The following is a 14,167-nucleotide window of genomic DNA, read 5'->3' as shown; positions in this document are numbered from 1 at the left end:
AAATAAGTAGATAATTATGAACACAGACTAGAAGTCAGATGATACTTGGAATATCTGGATTTTAGTACATTTAGGTGTCAAGATGAGACTATAGCTACGTTCTGACAATGCCCTTATCTTTGAGACACACACATTCCAAAATTTGGATGAAATAACATCCTCAGTGTGCTCCAAACCATTTAAAAGCAGGCAGAGGTGGCACTGGGGTGAAGGGACAGATGGCACAAGATGCATGAACACCTGCTCATGCTGGGGCTCACATATACCCATTTCTCTAATTTAGTCACTTTAAAACACCCTACACATCGGAACACATGTCTATGTTTTCATTTACACTGTTCTTTCCTCTGAACCTGCTAATGACTCCCAGTGCCCGAGTCCCGCAGACCAGCTCGCGAGGCCCCTCTGGCTCCTTGGTTGCACTTTTTCCATGAATCATCACAGGCAGCATCACGTCTGACTCCTCACTCACTCTGTTTCTTCCTCCTCTGCACTTACAGCCCTTCCTCTTCTATACCTTGGGTAAAAACTCCACATCCTCCCAGGCCACTTCCGTACAATAGCCCTCAAGTCATGACCTAGATAACAAACTTTATGTGGAAGATTCATGTTTACATCATTTTGCATCTTCAGAGCTTGAAGCTTTAATGCTAAGCCACTCGAGAGCTACTGGGCTGAGGGACCACTCTGTCCACCCTGCAGTTTGTACACTAAATGCTTTGACAACATCAAAGAGTTTCATTAAAGAGAGTCATAAAACTTTTTATAGAAAGGGAAACTCTGAAATATATTTAAATCTCACAATAATATAACAGACTACAAAGTGGAGGCTACAGTTCTCATTACAGAAAGCCTCATTTCTCCTTTCATTCTCTTTTAAAGATTTATTTATTTATTTGAAAAACAGAGTTACAAGGAGAGAGAGATCTTCCACCTGCTGGTTAACTCCAGAAATGGCTGCGATGGCTGGGGCTGAGTCAGGCAGAAGCCAAGAGCCCGAAGGTTTTTCTGGATCTCCCACGTGGGTGCAGAGGCCCAAGTACATGGGCCGTGTTCACTGTTTTCTCAGGTGCATTAGCAGGGAGCTGGATTGAAGTGGAGCAGCCAGGTCTCGAACTGGCACCCATATGGATGCCAGCGTCACGAGCAGCAGCTTTATCCTCTGCACTACAACACCAGCCCCAGAAAACCTAATTGCTAAGCAGCAGGGATTTCCCCATTAACCCAATCATCTCTCCCACAAAGCTGCCGTGCAACAAGACGTTTTAAATACTGATCTTCCTATAATGAAAACAGACACTGTGAAAACCACGATTACCTTATACTTCATCTTGGGGCAGGAGTGGATGTAGAAACCCATGTAATAATAGCTGAGCTGCGATGCCTTCTCATGGAGCTGCCTGGTGAAAGCAATCTCTCTGTCAAAAGAGACAAAGGCACAGCTAAGTCTGGTCCCAGCGTCCACAACACATGGGATCTGATGGAAAATGTATGATAGAATTCCTATCAAACAATCAAAAACATTCAAACCCAAAAGAAAAAATTTTCAAAACATCCTAAGATTTTTACTGAAGAGACATCAAAAAAACAAAACTCAGTTATTTTTGAATAAATGCACCTAATACCAGGCTTTATACTTTATTGGGCAAAGGAGCTGATTTAAAGTTCAAATAGCTTAAAATTAAAGAGATCCACAGGGTCTTGTTACTATTCATTAGGCCCAAGAGTTCTCAGAGTATCTGTGCTTTTCAGGCTAAAAACACTACAGCAGATTTCCGAATTCAAAAGCCCAGAAATCCCAGGAAGAATGATTGTGCCCGGATTCACTGGCATGCACGTTCAGCTGAAGGTGACACACAACTCAGTCCTGTATTAGGGTGCAACCCCGACATCCACTAGACTGCTAGAAGGGGGTACTCTGTTACCCACCACCTCCCCTCTGTTGGAACAAACACTGTCGGCACCTTGCCTGCAATACCTATGTGCAAAGTGGTCTTAATTTGTATCCAGGTAAATCTTGGCACACAGTTTCATCCTATTTGCCCAGCTAACTGGCTGTGTCTGGAAGTTTTAAGTAAACTTTCAATATGTTTCTCAAGTATAAAGAGAGCTGTCTTGTTTCCTGAAGGTTTTCCATTTTTTTCACCTTTTAGTAGTGACAGATGCTTCAAGTGAAAGAAAAACGTTTTTGAAAACTGATTATTCTGGGGGCCGGTGCTGTGGCACAGTAGGTTAATCCTCCGCCTGTGGCACTGGCATCCCATATGGGCGCCAGTTCAAGTCCCTGCTGCTCCTCTTCAGATGCAGCTCTCTGCTGTGGCCTGAGAAAGCAATGAAAGAGAGCCCAAGTCCTTGGGTGCGAGACCCAGAGGAAGCTCCTGGCTCCTGGTTTCAGATCAGCTCATCTCTGGCCTCTCACTGTCTCTTCCCCTGTCTGTAACTCTACCTCTCAAAAATAAATAATAAAAATAAAATCTTTTTTAAAAAACTAATTATTCTGCACATTTTCAACTCAGATTTAAACCAATTCAATTTAAATTGAAGGCTTTCTACCCTAAAAACTGATCTTTAAACTATTCTAAACTCAAGCAGATTTAACATTTTTAGCCTTTAATGGTACAAATCTTTCTATTCCTAGAACTAATCGACTCTCAAGGTTCAAACTGAGTAGGAACACACTCACACAGTCCAACCAACAGCCACCCCAACCCAGCAGGGCCGCCCAGGCACAGCGGCGCTCTCCTCGGTGCCGCCCGCCTCGGTGCACTGCACCACCACTCTATCTGGACTCAGCGAGTCGCCCCTAGTTCTTTTCCTCTGTGTCACACTGAATCCTTCAGCAAGTCCTTTGATTTCCATTTCCAAAACGCACCCAGAACCAGCACCACCACCTCAGATACCCTGGCTCAGGGCACATCACAGCTCCCCTACAGATAAAAAAGCCTCCCAGTTAATTTTTCTCTTCCCACTCTTGCCTCTCCACAATTCCCACAGAATGGTAAAAGTGTTTTGTTTTTAAAATTAATTTTGTTTGAAAAGCAGAGATGTCCCCAGAGATTTCCCATCTGCTGGTTCACTCACCAAATGCCAGCAATGAGGGCTGTGCCAGTCCAACACCGGGAACCCAGAATTCTGGGCATCACCTGCCACCTCCCAGAGTGTGTGTCAGCAGGAAGATGGAACTGGGAGCAGACCCAGGACTCAAACCCAGACACCTGATACGGGAGGTGAGTATCCCAACCAGCAGCTTAACCACTAGGCCAAATGCCCAGCCAAGTAATCCTTTCAGGTATTAATCAAATCAAGTAACCTCCCCAAATCTTTACCCTTACTCTGGGACTGGCCCAAGTACACTTTCTGATGCTCACACAATGAGGTAATCACCTAACACATTTTTCAGAACATACCCCATCGTCAAGTGATACACAATTGTATAATTGTATTTCTTCTAGCAGTCTCACACTTTAATTCATTTCTACCACATTAATTTAACTTAATTAACAGTGAAAAAATATATATGATAGTAATGACAAGAATGTAAGTAACACTTAAAGAATATAAGTGGTTCTAATGTGAGCTTAAGTAAATGTACAAACTAAAGAACAAAAGCTTGAATAAATGTACAAACTAAACTACAAATACAATGATTTATTACATGCTAGGGTAGATGGAGATCTTTAAAAGCTAGAGATTCACCATCAGACACGTAGCAGTTCTAAAGGTGGTACTTCTAAATAAATATGTAACTAAGAGACTATTACAGCAACAGCTTATTGTAATATACTGTCAAATAGGACTAATGTTACATAATGAAGTTATAATCAAGTAAATAATTCTTTGAAGTGCTATAAAACCCAATGCAACAACCCAAAAAGCAATCTTACCTTAGTGCAGAGTAGACACCCAAAGATAGAAAGGAATACTCAGGGTCATAGTACAAATACACAGACGAGACACAGGATGGAAGGATGTCAATCACCCCCACAGCAATGATCTTTCCATCCAACCAGTACTGCTGGTGAAAGGAACCATAACCACAGTCTGGTCCATCAGGGGCGCTCTCTGCCTAGGAAGGAGACACACACACATGACCAGGCTGACAACTCTTTCTTTATATCAGAACTGTTATAACTAATCTATTGTACTTTAAATTTGCTCAGGTTGTAAGTCCTAAACTTTCCTCTCCATTGCCATCATCTTCCCTATATCAAGTTCTCCCTATGCAAAATGCTTTACTTTAATCAAAAATGAAGCAGAGATAAACTTAAGACTTCAACTTACTTTAAAAAAATTTTATTTTGAAAGAGTTATAGAGAGAAAAAGACAGAGATCTTCCTCCTACTGGTTCACTCCCCAGATGACCACAACAGCCCAAGCTGGGCCAGATGGAAGCCAGGAGCCGGCAGCCTCATCTGGGTCTCCCATATGGGTACAGAGACCCAAACATGTAAGCCATCCTTTGCTGCTTTTCCCAGGTCACTAACAGGGAGCTGGAGCAGAAGTGGAGCAGCCAGGACATGAACCAGCACCTCCGATGAGGCGCTGGTGTTGCAAGCAGCGTCTTTAGCCGCAAAGCCACAATGCCGGCCCCTTCTTCAACACACTTGTTTTAATATTTGACAGTAGGAAACTTCTCAGGACGAGTCATCACTATGCAACTACACTCTTTTGCTCTACAGAAAGCTGAGAGAAATGATGCTTGAAAGAGAACACACAGGAAAGGGCTGTGTGAAGAAACAAGCGCCCCCAGATGTCGCCAGGCCTGCCCAGGACAACCCCAGCAGCATGAAGGCACAGGTGCCTCTGCGCTCTCCAGGTGAGATCCAGGTGAGAGTTCCTGTGTAGTACAAAGGGCTATAACACGTCTCCTTTCTTCACTTCCCAAAGGAAAAATAAGTTATTTCCTGGTCATTATCTTTATGTAAGTGTAACTACACAGAAAAAAAACACATTTCAGAGAACAGGCAGCTCTCTGTGAATGCAGCAACATGAATTCTACTTCTTGTTTTAAAATATAGCTGCTCTTAAATAAAAATCACACAAATGAAAATTAAGAAGCAACATTTTAAAAAGGCTTTACTATAGGATGAATGGATGTTAAAGATTAACAACTTAAGTGAACAAATACAATTTGCACATCATGTTCACAATTAAAAATCACAGAAGGGGCCGGCGCTGTGGCGCAGCGGGTTAATGCCCTGGCCTGAAGCACCAGCATCTCATATGGGCACTGGTTCAATTCCCAACCGCTTCTCTTCCAATCCAGCTCTCTGCTATGGCCTGGGAAAGCAGTGAAAGATGGCCCAAGTCCCTGGGCCCCTGCACCTGTGTGGGAGACCCGGAAGAAGCTCCTGGCTCCTGACTTTGGATCAGCGAGCGCAGCTCTGGCTGTTGCAGCCATCTGAGGAGTGAACCATCGGACGGAAGACCGATCTCTCTCTCTCTCTCTTTCTCTCTCTGCCTTTCCTCTCTGTGTAACTCTGACTTTTAAATAAATAAATCTTAAAAAAAAAAAAAAAAGTTCCTCTGGGAACTTAAAAAAAATCACAGAAAATGTATATGGACACATGCTAGAGAGGAATGAAGAAACATTAAAAGAGCAGGTTTGCTAACACCAAAACCAGAAAACACTGCAAAAAAAAGAAATCTACAAATAGATATCTCTCATGAACACAGATGTAAAAACCACAACAAAGTATTAGCAAGTTGAATCCAAAATGTATGGGGGTTCCAAAAGCTCATGGAAAACGGCTCCATGGGCTTCTCAAAACCCACACAGGGACAGGCCTTTGGCACTTGGGACAACGCCCACATCCCAGATTGGAGGGCCTGGGTTCAAGTCCTGGCTCTGCTTCTGCTTCCAGCTTCCTGCAAATGTGCGTTCTGGAAGGCAGCAGATGATGGCTCCAGGTCAGCTGAGTTCCTTCTGCTCATGTGAGATCTGGACTGAGTTCCAGACTCGTGGCTTCACTACAGCCCCAACCCAGATGCCATGGGAATTGAGGGGTGGGTGGGGGTGGTAAACCAGGGCATGCGAGATCTGTCTCTGCAGAGGGAGGGAGGTTTGCAGTGAGGTTTTAGTTATAACAAAAAAAGCACAATCTATGAAATAAAAAAGCAAGTTATTAAAATCAGAAGCTTCTGCTCTATGAAAAACATTGTGAAGAGAAGAAATCTTGCAACAGACATACGTAATGAAGCACAGGTACTCAAGATTCAATAATAAGAACACAAACAACTCAAGAAACAAGTAAAGAGCTAGACAGACTCCTCACCACAGAAACTATACACATCTAGGTGGCAAATGAGCATGTGACAAGATGTTCCCCCATGATGTGAGAGTGCAACACAGCTAGCAGAACACGGGAAGTACAAACACTGAGCACCAGATGGCTGTAGACCACGCATGGAGACAGGAGCTCACCCTCACTGGTGGGGATGTAGAATGACACACTCCAGAATCCTTTACAAAGCCAAACATACTCTTACCATACAGAACAGCAAGTGCACTCCAAGGCATGTATCCAGCTGATTTAGAATCTCTCTCTTTCTCTCTCTCTCTCTCTCTCTCTCTCTCTCACACACACACACACACCTAAAATCCCACAAAGGTATGTTTATATAATAGTTTTACTCATAACTGTCCCAAACTGTAAGCAACCAGGGTACCCTTCAATAGGTAAACAGGTAAAGAAACTGTAGTATATCCATAAAACGGAATATTCGGTAACAAAAAGAAATAAACTTATCAAATCACACACACACACACACACACACAATGGGGAAAACTAAAATACACATTGCTAAGTGAAAGAAACCAGTCTGAAAATGCTGCACATTGCAGAATTCCAGTTATATTCTGAAAATCCAAAAGTATAAAATAGTATAAAAATCAGTGTTGTCAATGGTTTGGAGGGATTAGAAGAGAGATGAACAGATAAACACAGGGGGATTTTCAGGCAGTGAAACTATTCTGGCATGGTATGTAGCAGTAGATACATCTTATCAAAACCCACAAACCCTTACCTCACAAGAGGCGTGTTTCAATGTAAGCTTCAAATGCAAATTTTTAAAAAATCATTTAGGGGCTGAAGCTGTGGTTCAGTGGGTTAAAGCCCCACCTGCAGCGCCGGCATCCCATATGGGCACCAGTTTGAGTCCCAGCTGCTCCACTTCCGATCCAGCTCCATGCTAATGCGCCTGGGAAAACAGCAGAGGATGGCCCAAGGACTTGGGTCCCTACACTTCACATGGGAGACCAGAAGAGGCTCTTGGCTCCCGGCTTCAGCATGGCCCAGCCTCGGCTATCTTGGCCATCTGGGGAGTGAATCAGTGGATGGAAGACCTCTCTGTCGCTACTTCTCTCTGTAGCTCTGTCTTTCAAATAAATAAATCTTTAAAAAAAAAAAATCACTGGGGCTGGCGCTGTGGCGCAGCGGGTAAAGCCCTGGCCTGAAGCATGGCATCCCATATGGGCGCTGGTTCTAGTTCCGGCTGCTCCTCTTCCAATCCAGCTCTCTGCTATGGCTGGGAAAGCAGTGGAAGATGGTCCAAGTCCTTGGGCCCCTGCACCCACGTGGGAGACCCAGAAGAAGCTCGGCACAGCTCCGGCCATTGCAACTATCTGAGTAGTGAACCAGCAGATGGAAGACCTCTCTCAGTAACTCAGTCTTTTGAATAAATAAAAATAAAATCTAAAAAAAAAAAAAAAAAAATCATTTAGGAGAGTGGCGGATCCCAGGAAGGCCCATAGGCTGTGACAAGAAAATCTAACTGACTACCAACGTATGAAACGGTCTTCCTTACAGAGGAAAGGCTCCGACTATGGGAATGAAGGGATCTGTGAGAACAAAGACAAATGGAAGGGCTGGCACAGCGGTAAAGCCACTGTGACACCAGCATCCCAAATGGCATCAGTTTGGGTCCTGACTGCTACACTTCCAATCCAGTTCCCTGCTAACAGCCTGGGAAAAGCAGTGGAAGATGGCCCAAGAGTTTGGGCTCCGGCCATGCACATGGGAGACCCAGATGAAGCTCCTGGCTTTGGGCTGGCCCAGCACTGGCTGCTGTGGCCCAGGATGGGAGTGAAGCAGCAGATGGAAGATCTCTCCCTCTCTTTGTGTCACTCTTTCAAATCAATAAACTTAAAAAAAAAAAAAAAAAAAAAAAAGGAAAGCAGGAACCAGGTAATTCACAGGTAAACATGGGAAGAACAGAGTCACCCATGTAGTAATGGGCGAGAATTGGAAATATCAGTTAAGACCTCATGTTTAGCTTAGCTTAATATACAGATGGTGACACATAGAAATCTTTACAGGTAAGTGTGTATTACAGGTCTATGTCTACGTCTGGGTTGCTATGCACACAGATACTTCTCTGTTCCATCAGCTAAGAAGGCCTAAAAGGAACAGCATTCCAGCAGCAGTAAGCACACCTAGCACTCACATCATGGTGTCTAACACCATTCTGCAGTAAAAGGAACCAGGGCTCCCAGGAGATATGGCTGATTCCAGGACTGGGACAGAAAACACACAAAATGGACAAGAATATTGTGCATGTCAGAAAGCAAGAAGTACTCAAAACAAACAAACCCATATTGATGGGGGAATGTCAAAGGGAAACAGGAGTCAATTTAAAGAGCTCCCAATCCAAAGCTAGAAAAATCTGAGAAACAAAATAAAATAGTGCTGGGCTTATGAGTTCAAGTATAAAGTAAATCCCCATCAGTACATACTGACATACAGACTGAAACAGAGACAAGTGGGGGAGAAGAGACAGACCTCCCACAGATGCTCTGCCCTGAGGGCCCAAGAGCACCACTCCTCACCAACAAGCTCCTTCCACGGAGCACAGTGTGGAAGGAGGAAACAGGTGGTCAAGGTCAACCACAATGACGAGAGGATTTACTAGGATGCAGCAGTAACCAGATTCTAAAACGTTCAACTGTTAGTGTTAAAATGTTGTTTGGGCAGTAACTGTATGTTTAAACTTTTTAAAGTTCCACCAACTATAACAATACATTATGGGGTTTTAGTATTCACTGTCACATATAGATTGTGTTTTTTAAAAAGTTATTACTATCTCCTAGAAATGGCACAATTTGAAAAGTAGAGCAGGAAACAAGCAGAAGCACTAACCAAAAGGAAACAGAAAAGGCTACTGTTCCCCCTGAACTTGCACTAACACTTACCTAAAGCACGACTGGTTCTGGAGCTCCATCACCTGTCTCAGAAATGAGAATGCTCCAAGTAACAAGAAATAAATAAGTCATATGTATCACTGAATTTTATGAAAGCCATCTTTCAAGTACAAGCCCCGAGGCTAATAGGCATGAAGCTCCCAGTCTTTGAAAACAATCATAAAAGAGAGCCACTGCAGTGACACGGAGACAGAGAGGAGCTGACGGTTCACGACGTATCAGATGGGGAGCCTGTCAAATGTCAGAAACACTCTCTGAGCCAAAAGCGGCTGGCATTACTCTGAAATGAGTCTGAATCCAGGTTAGAGCTTCATTCCAGGACTCATTAAATCGCATATGAATGTTCATCGGTACATTAAAAACTGTATTTATCAAGAACAAAGTATGAACTCAACAAGCATTTCCTCAATAAACAACCAACACATTCTACTGAATCTAAATATGAATCATCTGTACTTATCGTCTCAGTTTAAAATTCTCCCCGTGCCTCTGGTCACTGCACCTCCCATTTGATTCCTGGTTCATTTACTTCACACGTTAGTTCCCCTAACTGGGACCCCTGTCATAACCAAACTGTCCTGCCACAGCCAGTATTCCCATCTCTCAGTATTCCCGCCTGACCGCTGGGGTCTTCTCCATCTGCAAGGCACTTCACGCAGGTGTCGGCTGCCTCGTGGTTACACCGGGGAGAGCAAATCCTGTCTGTATCTACTCACAGGTGAATAAGCTGAAACTCAGGAGCCAGTAAGCAACACAACCATCAGAAATAAAGGAGTCATGAACTGACTCCAAAACAGGCCTCCTGGCTCCTAGACCAACACTACAGTTAATGCTATTTAAGGAAACCAGCTAATCAAACACATTTGAATAGTCACTTTTCAAAAACACCTAGTACATCCAAGTTAACACAACATCAGAAACAGTATTTTGTTTTTGCACTTTCAAAATTTTCTTAAAAATTGCTTTGCTGGGGCCAGCGCTATGAGGTAGAAGGTTAAGCCTCTACCTGCCATGTTGGTATCTCATATGAGTGTAGGTTCAAGTCCAAGCTGCTCCACTTCCTTATACATCTATCAAAACCCATAGAACGTGCAATACACAGAATGGACAGCAATGTAAACTGCTGACTTCAGTTAATAATAATGTATCAATAGAGGCTCATCAACTACAATACAGGTACCACATTAATAAAAGATGGAAACAATAGGGGACCACAAAAGTATTAATCTTTCATGAAACAAAGTGAATAAAATATTAATAATGTTGCTAGAAGACAGCTTATAGGGTTCATTATACAAGTCTCCTACGCATTCCAAAAATATCTACCTTTTAAAACAAATCTTTCAAAATGTAATCAGTTTCATTTTTATCTATATTTGTTTACTGATATATCTCATTTAGCAAATCTATTCAGAAATACTAATTCGAATTGTTAAAACATTCTTTCACATCAATAGCTATGCTTGTAAATAAAAGGTATTATGTGCAATACACATCAACTTCTACTTTCAAATTTGGTAGGCTCCAAGAATATATTTACCCAAATTAGAAATGGAATTTGGTGAGCTAACGGTAGGGAACAGAACTGAGGGCCAACAGTTAACATAAGAAGAAGTTGGGGCCGGCGCTGTGGCGCAGTAGGTTGATGCTCTGGCCTGAAGCGCCGGCATCACATATGGGTGCTGGTTCTAGTCTTGGCTGCTCCTCTTCCAATCCAGCTCTCTGCTATGGCCTGGGATAGCAGTGGAGGAGGCCCACGTCCTTGGGCCCCTGCACTCTCATGGGAGACCTGGAAGAAGCTCCTGGGTCCTGGCTTTGGATCAGCTTAGCTCCAGCCATTGCGGCCATTTGGGGAGTGAACCAGCAGATGAAAGACCTCTCTCTTCCCTCTCTTACTGTCTGTAACTCTACCTCTCAAGTAAATAAATAATTCTTTAAAAAAAAAAAAAAAAAAAAGGTATGGAGGGCCAGAAGTAGACTGGCTACAGGTGGACTGAGTCACAGCTCTCCCTTCCAGGAGAACCATCACTATGCTACAGGCATTTACAACCACTTTGCTTCCTGACCCAGCAACATGCACTACACGAAAGATGATCAGAAATTCACTCTCAAATCCCAGGCCCAAACCCAGAGGCAGTCAGAATCCTACATCTTAAAATTCTCAGGCACTTGAGCCACACCTGACTTTTCAATACAGTGGTCTAAATGGCAGGTAGAGAAAGAAACCGACCCGACTGAATGCAAAATCCAAGCCGAGTCAGGAAGAAACTGAGCGTGGTATTTGGCCAACTACTACTTGAGGATGCAAGACTGGTCCTTTTCCTCCTCTTTGTCATGGGCCTGATCAGCACAGTGGAATTAATTAAAAGTAAACAAAACTACAAGAAAGGGGCATGTGTAGCTCCAGAGCAGAGCCTACACTTAAAGATCCTTTCGACACAGATCTTCAGCCAGCACTGTGCTAACTAGAGCCATATTCTGAACCAATCAAAAAGAACAAGAACCAGAAACCAGTTATCTGTGTATTTGTGCATTTAAAAAAACACCTGGGGCCAGTGTTCTGACACAGCATGTTACATCGCCACTATTTACAAAGCCTGCATCCCATATGGGCACTGGTTCAAGTCCCAGCTGCTCCATTTCTGATACAGTTCCCCGTTAACACGCCTGAGAAAGCAGAAGATGGCCCAAGACCTTGAGCTTCTGCACCCATGTGGGAGGCCCAGCTGGAGTTCCAGGCTCCTGGGTGTTGCGGTCATTTGGGGAGTGAACCAGCAGATGAAAGATCTCATCCTCTTTCCCTATAGCTCTTTCAAATAAGTAATAAAATATTTTTTAAAAATCTTTTAAAAAATCTTTATTAAAAACCTTTTTTAAAAACCTGTAAAGGGGCTAGCACTGTGGCACAGTGGGTAAAGCCACCGCCTGCAGTGCTGCCATCCCATATAGGCACCGGTTCAAGTCCCAGCTGCTCCACTTCCAATCCAGCTCTCTGCTGTGGCCTGGGAAAGCAGTAGAAGACGGCCCAAATGCTTGGACCCCTGCACCCGCATGGGAGACCCGAAAGAAGCCCCTGACTCCTCGCTCCCGGCTCAGCTCTGATTGCGACCATCTAAGAAGTGAACCATCAGATGGAAGACCTCTCTCTACCTCTGCCTCTCTGTAACTGCCTTTCAAATAAATAAATATTAAAAAAAAAAAAATCTGTAAGGATTCCAAACATGAAACTTGGTTTCTTACAGGGAATTGGATTATGAATGCGAAGCAACTGGAAGGCTTTCACGTGCTTCTGTGCGAAACAATGCACACATATACATTACTCAGCCCACGGGACAGAAGGGTGTCCTCCAACTCTCTGTGCCCTGTGTCACCCTCACCCCAACCAGGTCAGCAAGGGCTATACCTTACCCTAATTCAAGTGGCTCAGTCCCCCCTCACTAGAGAAGCCTATGGCACTGACGATTCTTTTACTTTCTTGATAATTCTACTTCAATAGGTGGGAGTGTTCCACATCCTCAACCTCTTACTTATGAAGGCTTTAAAAAAAAAAAAAAAAAAGATTTATTTATTTATTTATTTGAAAGTCAGCATTTCAGAGAGAGAAGGAGAGACAGAGAGAGGTCTTCCATCCACTGGTCCACTCCTCAAGTGGCCGCAACACCCAGAGTTGAGCCAAGTCGAAGTCAGGAACTTCATCCAGGTCTCCCACATGGATGGCAGAGGCCCAAATACTTGGACCATCTTCTGCTGCTTTTCCCAGGCCATTAGCAGGGAACTGGATCAGAAGTGGAGCAGCTGGGACAGGAACTGGCGCACATATGGAATGCCAACATTGCAGACTGTCGCTTTACCTGCTCTATCACAACACGTCCCCTATTAAGGCTTTATAATTGTTAACATTCCTCAACTGTTACAAACACAGATGATGTAATTATAAATTATGCAAAAAAAAAAAAACCATATATACTATTTGGGAAAGAGAAAGTGAAAAAGGTGCTTGCCTTAATAGTACAGGCATCATGTAAATCAACAGGGCTCAAACGTCTTGGTCTCAAAATCTCTTTAAAACTAGAAATAACTGCAGATTTCAGAGGGCCTTTGTTTATTAGGCTATACCTATAGATACTTATTATACTAAATATTAAAACTGGGATTTTAAAAATTATGTATTTCTTAATTTACTTAAAAACAATAAACTCAACACAATGAATACATGGGGGAAGTGCTCTATTTTCCAAAATAAAAGAGCAAGTCAACAACAAAAAAATGGCATTGCTTTAAATTTTTGCAGCTGTAGTAAATGTCCACACTGACAGAAGACAGCCGGAGTTTTGTATCTGCTTCTGCATTTCTAATTGCAATTATGCAGCCTCTGGAAAACACTGCCACACACTCATGAGAGAATGAGAGCCACAGAGCTAAGCATGACCCAGTGTGATGACCGGGAGGGCAGTCTGGAAGGGCCTCAGGACTCCGCAGGGCTTGCTGGACAAGACTGCCGAGCATCACTGATACAAACCTGTTTCTAAACTACGGGGAGAGGAGGAGGATGTGGATCGTGAGCTGCAAACACAGAGGGAGCAGGTTACAACTACTTGCGTTCAAGATTCATGATCCAGAGATGTGGATCGGAGCCCTAACTCCACTACATACCTTCCTGGCTCTCTGACCTAACCAAGACAATAATTAAACTTCTTTTCAAAGTCTCAACGCCTTCACTGTTCACACAGGCACTCTACTGCTGGTCACCCTCGAAAGTAGCTCTGAGAAACAAATGGCAATATACAAACAAAACAAATGTTTGCAGTGAGAAATCTGGGCCAGTTTTCATTGCTTGTTTTTAGGGTATTCCAATGGCACACCCTGAAAGTGTTTGACTACAAAAATACATTTGTGGCTCATTTAAAAGCAGTAAATTATCTTTAATTTCCTCATAAATAAGTCAGTGACATTAGCAACATTTAATAG

At 43.3% G+C, this 14,167-nt stretch overlaps 1 protein-coding gene across 7 annotated transcripts in view; it reads right to left on the bottom strand.

The window, feature by feature from the left end:
* Positions 1-14,167, bottom strand: part of ATE1 (arginyltransferase 1) — a 239,049-nt gene that overhangs the window by 152,742 nt on the left and 72,140 nt on the right. For 5 of the 7 annotated variants that reach the window (XM_062215033.1, XM_062215034.1, XM_062215035.1 and 2 more), the window contains exons 9-10: positions 3,885-4,066; positions 1,319-1,418 (exon numbers count right to left, since the gene is read on the bottom strand). The exons of the other annotated variants lie outside the window; for them this stretch is intronic. In XM_062215033.1, coding sequence (XP_062071017.1) covers positions 1,319-1,418; positions 3,885-4,066 — 282 coding nt within the window. The remainder of the gene's footprint in view (positions 1-1,318; positions 1,419-3,884; positions 4,067-14,167) is intronic. 7 annotated transcript variants of the gene reach the window in all.

The sequence above is a fragment of the Lepus europaeus genome, chromosome 17, assembly GCF_033115175.1.
Source record: "Lepus europaeus isolate LE1 chromosome 17, mLepTim1.pri, whole genome shotgun sequence".
Taxonomy (NCBI): domain Eukaryota; kingdom Metazoa; phylum Chordata; class Mammalia; order Lagomorpha; family Leporidae; genus Lepus; species Lepus europaeus.
Note: the sequence above shows the minus strand (reverse complement) of the source record. Positions and strands in the feature narration are given on the sequence as shown.